General features: G+C 38.9%; 1 protein-coding gene across 1 annotated transcript; it reads right to left on the reverse strand.

Annotated features, from left to right (window-relative positions):
• Window positions 1-9,111: 9,111 nt before the first annotated feature.
• LOC143408899 (large ribosomal subunit protein P1-like) lies at window positions 9,112-9,456 on the reverse strand. The gene is made up of 2 exons (XM_076868821.1): window positions 9,370-9,456; window positions 9,112-9,309 (listed from the first exon to the last, which is right to left on the reverse strand). The coding sequence occupies exons 1-2, from the start codon at window positions 9,454-9,456 to the stop codon at window positions 9,112-9,114; spliced, it is 285 nt and encodes a 94-aa protein (XP_076724936.1).
• Window positions 9,457-9,694: the final 238 nt, after the last annotated feature.

The following is a 9,694-nucleotide window of genomic DNA, read 5'->3' on the forward strand; positions in this document are numbered from 1 at the left end:
GCCCTGTCATGTTCAGACCCTCGCACCTCATTTGTTCTCTAGGTGTAGAAGTCAAATAATAAAGTATAGGGAGTACTCTGGGAGTGATGGGAAGGGGAGGGGTACAGGCCTGCTGCATGGGAGAGGGAAAAACATGGGACTTGGAATCAGAGAGGCCTAATTTGGTGTCCCTTTCCAAGTTTATTGTGTGTGATCTGATGCTAGTCCATTTCTCCAAGCTTCAGTTTTTCATTTGTTAGGTAAGTACAATAAATGGACCTCCCAAAACTGCCTGGAAGATCACAGGTATCAGGTGCCAAAGATGATTATGGCAACGACATTGATGGTAGCACACAGCTCTCTCGCATTATCAGTACATCTACGTCTTTCAATAAGAAGCTGCTTTGCCCACTGGAGAAAGAGAATTACCATTATTATTTATGGTTACTGGGAATTGAAAGCAGGGCCTCTCATATGCCGGGCAAGCACTAGCCTATCATTGAGTTATATCCCTAGCCCTTTTTGAGACAGGGTCTTGCTAAGTTGTTAAGGCTGGCCTTGAACTTGTGATTCTCATGCCTCAGCCTCCCCAGTGGCTGGGATTACAGATGTGCACCACTGCCTCTGGCTAAAATAAGCAGAAGTCTTGAAAGCAATGATCACTCCTGCCCCACTTTCATTTCCTTTTGTGTTCCCCTTCCCGAGAGTCCATTTATGACAGGGATGTTGCCTGACCTTTCAGATCAATAGTTTATGTCACTTCTGGAGATGGCCTTCTTATGGGACTGCCTCACCGTCCCACCTCATGATCACAACCTCTAACATTAAGCTCCTCCTATGTACCAGAACTCTCCTAGGAGTGCTGCTGCATTGTCCATTTGTTTAACAGGTATTTATTGAATATCTTTCTGGAGTTGTGCATATATTATATATTTCTTTAACAAATATTCAGTGACCATGTATTTGTACTAGCACCACAGGTCGTAGGGCGACAATCATGAATGAGGTATGAGGCCCACCATCATTTAGAGGACATACTAGACAGGGAGACACATGGATACACAATTACAATGCAGTACGCTAAGTGTCACCACAGGCCAATTTTAGAATGTCTTGGAATCGTTTCTTACCCCATCTTGGTGGTGTTGATCATGTTGGGTGGACACAGAGAATTTTTGGAGGAGGTGGCTTCTAATCTGAAGGAATTAGCCAGGAAAGGAGAGGTATGAAGAACATCCAGAACTCGGGAAAGGAATGGGAGGAGGAAGAGGAAGGCAGTGCAGGGATCAGAGGTGGTAGTTGGAGAGATCAGCATGAGACAGATTCAGACTTCTCAACAAAAGTAAGGTGGGATACTATCTTCCCCGTCGCACAGCTGAATAAGGTAAGACTTGAAATGATATGAGAAAGTGTTGGGGGACTTGGGGAGAAGGATTAGAAGATGTGCAAAACCAGCCCATATCAAATCTTTTTTGAGTGATTTTCAAATGAGCCAAGAGTTGATGAGGTCACGAGGCCAATGGTCACGGCAGGACTCTGCTGGGCCCATGAGGCCCTTCATTGACCATCTTCTCCCAGGAATCAGCAATTTCATTGCTCTACATTATCAAAACTATTTAATGCACTATAAGCAGAGGGAACAGGAAATAGAGTCTACAGCTTTCTGTCTCCAAATTCTACGTTCTTTTGTTGTTTAGAAAAAAACATTTTATTTTATTTTTTAAATAATAAGATTGCTTGGAGCAGCTGGGAAGCCCATGCTTGGGCTGAAGCAAGATGGATCGCATGGGGAGAGCTGTCTTCCGCCCATGGGCATGGTAGCCACACTTTGTCACGAGCTCAGGAGCTTCCGTGGCAAAATCCAAAATGCCAGGTTCCACTGCCTTTCTCTAAAGTACTTGAAAAGCAAAAGTCTGAAGTGTTAACAAGAGTGATGTCAGTATGAGAAAGAAGATGTTTTGATATTCAGAGTTGTCAAGATCTTGGCTCTTTAGAGGAGCCAGAAGGCCATCTTCCTTAGAGTTCTCCTAAAATACCTGCTTAACTTATAGGATAAGAATGAGATTTTGAACAAAATATAAATCTGGCTATGTTTTCTCATGTTTCTAGGTTAATATTTCCTAATTGACTACTTAATAGACCAAGGTAACGGTTGCTTTTAAAAGACTTAGCAAACAGACTATACCCAACTCTAATATACTTTTTTTTCCCTTCCAGTTCTAGGGATCAAACCCACGACTTTGTACATGACAGGCAAACACTCTACCACCAAGTGACATCAAACACTCTACCACCAAGTGACATCAAACACTCTACCACCAAGTGACATCAAACACTCTACCACCAAGTGACATCAAACACTCTACCACCAAGTGACATCCCCCAGCCCTCTACTTGTCTTAATCAATGTTATCTGAATAATGCTAATTTTCTGAGGCAGAAATACGGCACCTACATTTAATATGGGCAGCATATCCTGTTAGCTTCACAGTTTTCCACCCTTAAGGCAAATCCACCATTGTAAGATGGTGGCTTTCAATAGCAAGCCCAAAAGGTGTCAAACTGTGAAGGAAGTGTTCAGCTCATGAAAAATCCCAGGGCTTCTAATGCTGCCCACCTGGGCTCTGGGACTGAGGCTGTTCTTTCATCGTTGCCTGGGGCTGCTTGTGAACAACATATGGAGTTACGAAGAGCATGTTTACTCGCTCAAATGAAGGAAGACATGTTATGTATAATTTCTAGCACACACTCACCTGGGTACTGGCTCTTATTCTGAGAGCTCTATTGAAGGTACAAACCATTGACCCAGAAAACTGTTTAACATCTTCAAGGGCACATCCGATTGAGAGATTCCTATTTGTCTACCATCCAGGAAAAAGGAAAACCTAAATAAAAGACCCCCTGGGATGTAGCTCAATGGTAGAGGGCCTTCCTAGCATGTGTGAGGCCCTGGGATCATCCCCAGCACTGCAAAAAGAAACAAACAAAAAACAACAAAGCAGTGTTTGCTCTTTAAATTTTATTTTTCTTTGTTTTACCAGAGGGATACTTGATTAGTTTGGACAATAAGAAAAGCAAAAAGGAAAAAAAAAAAAAACAGAAATTTTTTTTTATCAAACCTAGCTAGCCCAGAGGTAATTACCATCAGTTGGTCTTTCCAGTCTTTTTTTCTCTGTATGTAATAAATAGTATCATAAAGTAGATTAGAAACTACTTTCTACTTGCTGGTTTTATGAACATTTCTTATGTAAGTAAATATTCTGTGATATGATATTTTACAAGTGCTTGGTATTGTCACTAAGGATGAACCTTAATTGAATCACTCAATTTCCTATTATTAGAACTAAATATTGGCTACAATCCATTACATTAATTTAAACTAACACTACAGCTAACAACCTGGGAGATGCAACCTATTGGTTCTTTCGTGGATTCATAGAGGTGGAATTACAGAATCAAAGTTGGCTGTGTATTGTAAACCTTCTGACAGATGTGAACAAAAGTGTCCCCTCCCTCTACCCTGAATTTTATACCAAATCACACTCCTACCAGTATTTTAGACTCCCCAGAGTAATAATTTCTACTTAAGCCTTCTTCAAAGACCAACAGTTTCCCCTGCCAACAATTTGAAAAAAGAAAACAGCAAAATTTTTCATCTAATTTCCCCACCTTTTCCAATATTTGAGATTTTTCTTCTTTTTTCTTAGCCTTCTTCTACTTCCATCCCTGGCTTTATCGAGTATTGGGTTTCTAGATTCCTGTTGGCATAGAAGAGGTTCCAGACAAGCCAGTGTTGTTTAGGTGCTGGGTGCTCTGCCCAGCACCTCCTGAGTTCACTAATCACCATTTAATTACGGCAGCCCTCTTGGATAGCTATTAATTTGTTCTCTTGCTTTTTCATGTTGTTTGTGTGTTTACCCATCTAACAGTATAGATCTGAGGCAGTAGAGTTTCTACCCTGTGGACTTAGAGTGTCCCTGAAGGTTTCTACTACTTCACTGTTTAGGGGGAAACAAATAAGAAGAAGATAGAAATAAAAAATTAAAGGAAGAGTGAAAGAGAGAACAATAGCAATTGGTTGTGAGTGGAAGAAAAGAGAGAAAGAGAATCAAGGGAAACAGGCAAGTGAAAAATAAACATAAAAGGAAAAATTTTAAAATAAAAATAAAAATTCAAAACGAAATGAAAATATATTAATCAAACATCCTAGTCCTCAAAAAAAAAAAAAAAAACTGATCCATTAAAAATAACTGGCTTCAAAAATGCTATAAATGAGAAAAAAAATATGAGTATCTATAAATGTCCATGTATCATTAAGGTCACAAACAGAGAAAAGGGGTGGGGGAAGGAAAAAAGAAAAAAGTAAAAACAAACAAACAAACAAAAAACAAAACAAAAGCAAAAAAACAAGAGAGAGAGAAATCTCAATAAGCCAAAGAACTGTTTCCATTGGAGTTCAAAAGATTCTCAGTTTCTCATCTGGAGTGTGATACTCTACCCTCTGGATTGCTGGAGTGAGAGAGGTAATCCTGTAGGTGGAATTCCTGGAGGTGGGGTTTAGCCTTAGGTGGGCTCCAGGGTCTTTACTGAATGCCAGTTGGTCTGCAGATTTTAAATTAGCACACCTCCAGGGCCCAGTTATTATTGGTCCATGTTGGAAGACTGTTTTCCAGGGATCTCCCCTGGGTTCCATTTATGTGGTGGAGGAGCCAGTTCTTAGTCCCCTCTGTTACCTGTGCCTCCCCAACCCCACCCATGTTTCCTGGTCTTAGGTTTAGTCTCCAAACTCAATCTCTCTCACCCCAATCCTTCTGAATTAAATTCCCAGCAGATGTATCTCTCCCAGCCAGTCCTGCAACCAGCAGGTTGGAGGGGGAGGTGTAGAGACCCGTGGGTTTCCATGACAAGCTGTCCCTGTGTAAACCTCTCTCCATGTTTGATTTTCTCCTGGTCACTGAAGCACACTCCATGTCATGTAGTATGTGTTTACTGGGTCTGTGTTTTGGGGTAAACTCAGGTTTTCCAGGGATTGGCTTCCTCAGTTACCTGCCCTGTGGCTGCAAAATGGTTCCTTCTTTTGTCTTCTGGACTCCACCTGGAAAGATGGCGGCTTCTTTCTGGCACAAGGGTATTGTGCAATGTGCCTTCCCAGTTTGTTGGGCAATTTCCTTGATCTCTAAATTGTCTGGACCCAGACATGCCTCAGGCCAGCTAAAAATGTGGGTTCCTTTAATTTCTTTATCCTTCCACTTTGCTCCCAGAGGGACCACTTTGGCTGGTGCTCCTGGCCTGCTTCAGCAGCAGCTTCTGTGCTGGGGATTTCTCTCTTATTATATCCAACCTCCTGTGTCCTAATCTGCTTCAAATGTCCAGTTTTAAATTCCAGTAAAGTCCTCCCCCACTTTTTTTTTTCTTTTGTTCACCCACCTTCTGAGAAACGGCATGTCTGCTTTCTTGGTTTTAGCCCATGGAACAGTCTGGAAAGCCTGCAGTTTTTGTTTCTACAGCTCTGCGGTATAATTTGAAATCAGGTATTGTGATATCTTCAGCATTGCTCCTTTAGCTTAGAATTGCTATTCTGTTTTGTTTTTGATTGTTAATTCTTCCAAATGCATTTTTAAGACTTTTTTTCCCTAGTTTCGTGAAGAATGTCTTTGGTATTTTAATGGGAATTGCATTGAATCTTTATATTGCTTTTGATAGTATGGCCATTTTAACAATAATGCCTATCCATGAACATGGGAGGTCTTTCCATCTCGCTTGTATTCTTCAATTTCTTTCTTCAAAGTTCTATAGATTTCATTTAGAGGTGTTTCACCTTGGTTAGATTTATTTCTAGGTTTTCTTCCCCCATGGGGGAGACTATTGTGAATGGGGTTGTTTTCCTGGTTTATTTCCCTGCAGATTCATTACTGGTGTGTAGGAAAGCTATTAATTTTTTATGTTGATTTTGTAGCCTGCTACTTTGTTGAATTTTTTTTTTATTAGCTCTAGCAGGCACCTGGTGGAGTTTCTTGTGTCTTCAAAGTGTAGGATCATATTATCTGCAAATAGTGATAATTTGACTTCTTCCCATCCTATTTTTATGGCTTTTATTTCCTTCTCTTGCCTAATTGCTCTGCTAGAAATTCGAGTATTATATTAAATAGGAGTGATGAGAGTAAACATTTCCATCTGTTTGTATCTGATTTTAAAGGAAAATCTTTCAGCTTTCCCCATTCACTATGATGCTGGCTTTGGGATTTGAGGTAGGTTTATTCTATTCCTGTTTTCTCCCGTGTTTTTTTTTTTTTTTTTTTAATCATGAATGGGTGATTAATTTTGTCAAGGGCTAACTCTGCATCTATTCAAATGACTTTGTGATTTTTGTCCTTAAGTCTATTTATGTGGTAAATTACATTTATTGATTTGCATATGTTTAACTGTCCTTGCATCCCTAGGATAAAGCCTACTTGGTCATGATGTAAAATCTTCTTAATATGTTGTTGAATACAATTTGCTAGCATTTTGTTAAAAATTTTTGCATCTACATTCATCAGGGATATTGGTCTTTCCTTGATATCTGGTTTTGGTATGATGGTGTTACTGACTTCATAGAATGCATTTGGGAGTGTTCAATCCCTTTTTATTTCATGGAATAATTCAAAGAGCATTGGCATTAGTTCCTCTTTAAATGCCTGATAGAAGTCAGGTGAGAATCCATCTGGTCCTGGGCTTTCCTTTGTTGAAAAGCTTTTTATTGCTACTTCTATTTTCATTGCTAGTTATTAGTCTATTTAGGTTTTCTATGTCTTCTTGATTCAATTTTGGCAGACATATGTGTCTAAAAACAAAGCCATTTATTCTAGATTTTCCAATTTACTAGAGTATAAGTTTTCAAATTAGTCCCTAATTATCCTGTGGATTTCTTTGATGTCTGGTTATTCTCCATTTTTCACCTCTAATTTTATTAATTTGTATTTGGCTGAGAGTTTATCAATCTTGTTTATCTTTTCAAAGAAGCAACTCTTCATTCCATTGATCCTGTATATTTTTTATTTTAAATTCCATTGACTTTGGCTTTGCATCTTAATTATTTCCTTTCTTCTACTGGTTTTGGAATTGGTTTGTTCTTGCTTTTCAGGTGCCTAGAGATATATTCTTGGTTGTTTTTTGGAGGTCTGGTTTTCTTATGCAGGCACTTGTAACTACAAACTTTCCTCTTAGATCTACCTTCTAGTGTCCCAGAGGTTCTGGTATGACATATCACTATTCTCATTTGATTCTAAGATTTTTAAAAATTTCTCCCTGTTTTTCTTCTATCATCCATTCATCATTCAAAATGTATTATTTAATCTCCATGGGTTTACATAGTTTCTTTAGGTTTATTGGTGTCAATATGTAAGTTTATTTCATTATGATTAGATAGGGTGGAAAGGATTACGTTAAATTTTTGTATTTTCTCAGATTCCCATTGTGACCCAAAATATGGTCTATTTTTGAGAAGGTTTCATGAGTAACTTGATCAGCTGTTGTTGGATCAAATTCTGTAGCTGTCTGTTAAGTCCATCTGATTTCTAATAATTTTTAGATCCAAAGAGTACTTCCTGAGTTTATGTCTGGGTGGCCTATCTATTGGTGAAGGGAATATGTTGAAATCACCCAATATTACTGTACTGGAGTTTATCTGAGACTTTAATTCAAGCATTGTCTCTTTTATGTAACTATGTTCGACAACATTTGGGGCATACATATTTACTTACATTATGTCTTCTTCTTGGATTGTTCCCTTTACCAGTATGAAGTGAACTTATTTGTCTCCTATTAATTTTGGCTTTCAGACTGCTTTGTTGAATATGAGAGCACTCCTGCTTGTTTTAGGGCTCCACTTGCAGGGTATATCCATTTCCATTCTTTCACTGTCAGCCTGTGGCTCTTTCCCTGTAAGGTGAGTCTCTTTCAAACAACATATAGTGGGATCTTGTGTTTTAACCCATTCTGTCAGTCTGTGTCTTTTAATTGGAGAGTTGTGACCACTTATATTCAATGTTATTACAAAGAGATATTTATTAATTCCTGCCATTTAGATTTATTTCTAATGTTCAATATGGTCCTGTTCCTCATTTGTTTAGCTACTCCTTAAATAATATTTGTCCATTTGTGTGCTTTGGGGTTCGTTTTTGATGTCTTCTTTGCCAAGTACTTATTTTCTGTGGTGTCAGCTTAGCAGTCATGAATTAATTTGTTTTCTGCTTATCGCAGAAGACTTTTATTTCTTATTTGATTCTGAAGGACAGCTTTGCTGGATATAGCAATCTTGGTTGACAGTTATTTTCTTTCACAGCTTGGAACATATCATTCTAAGCCCTCCTGAATTTTAGATTTTGTGCTGAGAAATCAGAAGTAACTGACTGGTTTGCCTCTAAATGTGACCCAAGTTTTTTCCCTTGAGGCTTTCAATATTCTACCATTGTTCTGTATGTTGGGCATTTTAATTATAATGCGTTCTTTTTTGAGGTTCCTGTCTTTTTGGAGTTCTGAATGAACCCTGTATCTGGATGTCCATTTGATTTGCAAGGTTTGGAAAAATTGTGTATTATTATTGCCCTGAAAAGAGCCATGCCATTAGGACATATTACATAGTCTTCTTCAATCCCAGTGGTTCTTAACCATGGTCTCTTAATGTTGTCCCAGAGTTCTTATATTCTCTGGCCATGGTTACTTCTTTTCTTTTCTTCAGATTGTCTGAATGTTCAAGGCCAACCACTTTGTCTTCCAGTTCTGAGATGTTGTCTTCAGTATGCCTACTCTATTAAATAAAGATTCTCAACTTAACTATTTACTTATTTATATCTCTATCTTCTTATTGAATTTCTTATTCATATCCTGAACTGGCCTCCTTAATTTATTTAGCTATTTTTCGGTGTTCTCTTGGAACTTACTGATCATTTTTATAATCATTCTTCTGAATTCTTTATCTGATATTCCATTCACTTTAATATCTTCAGACTTCAGTTGTTGCTGGTGAATTACAAATTTTAGGAGGTATCACGTTACCTTTTTTCCCCCATATTTTTTGTATTCCTGTGATTTCCTCCTCCCAAAAAAAACGATCAGCAAAATTCAGCTTTTTATTGAACATGTTATAAGAGTTTAGTCAAAAAGACCAAATCCCATGTAATCATTGGAATCCTCAGATTCTTCCTTCTTTGCTTCCACTTTCTTCTCCTCAGCTGAGGAAGCTGTGGTGGTGGGGACAGGACCTCCTGCTGTCGCCACACCAGCTGCTGGAGCAGGCCCACCGGCACCTGTGTTGCAAATGAGGCTCCCAGTATTAACATTGGCCAGGGCCTTTGCAAGCAAATCAAGCCAAAAAGGTTCATCATTTACACCAGGTTTTAAAATGAGGGCATTGATTTTATCCTCCATGATAGTCATCTTGTTGTCATGCTGTATGAGGACAGAGTATAAACAGGCCAGGCCAGATACAGAGGCCATGTCATGGACTGCTTTGCTGGATGAAGTGAGGGCCTCACCCCAACATGGCCTTAGCTTCCTCCGAAGGACCATGTACTTTGGTGGCAGCAGAGGAAGGAAGACTCTGTTGGGCTTTATGATCTGTTGGGATGGATTTCTCACCCACTCTTATATGTAGGACTTTTTAGGGGACTGACTTCTCTTGCCAAAGTGACCTGGAATGACCTAGATTGAGACTCCTCAGAGGTGTGATGTTCAT

The sequence above is a fragment of the Callospermophilus lateralis genome, chromosome 10 (assembly GCF_048772815.1).
Source record: "Callospermophilus lateralis isolate mCalLat2 chromosome 10, mCalLat2.hap1, whole genome shotgun sequence".
Lineage (NCBI taxonomy): Eukaryota > Metazoa > Chordata > Mammalia > Rodentia > Sciuridae > Callospermophilus > Callospermophilus lateralis.

What these genes read in the sequence shown, in the direction of transcription:
- LOC143408899 (XM_076868821.1), bottom strand. Translation starts at nt 9,456, where the DNA reads ATGGCCTCTGTATCTGGCCTGGCCTGTTTATACTCTGTCCTCATACAG. An exon ending in TCATGGAGGATAAAATCAAT is followed by an intron (nt 9,310 to 9,369) that starts GCCCTCATTTTA and finishes TTGCTTGCAAAG; the next exon opens with GCCCTGGCCAATGTTAATAC.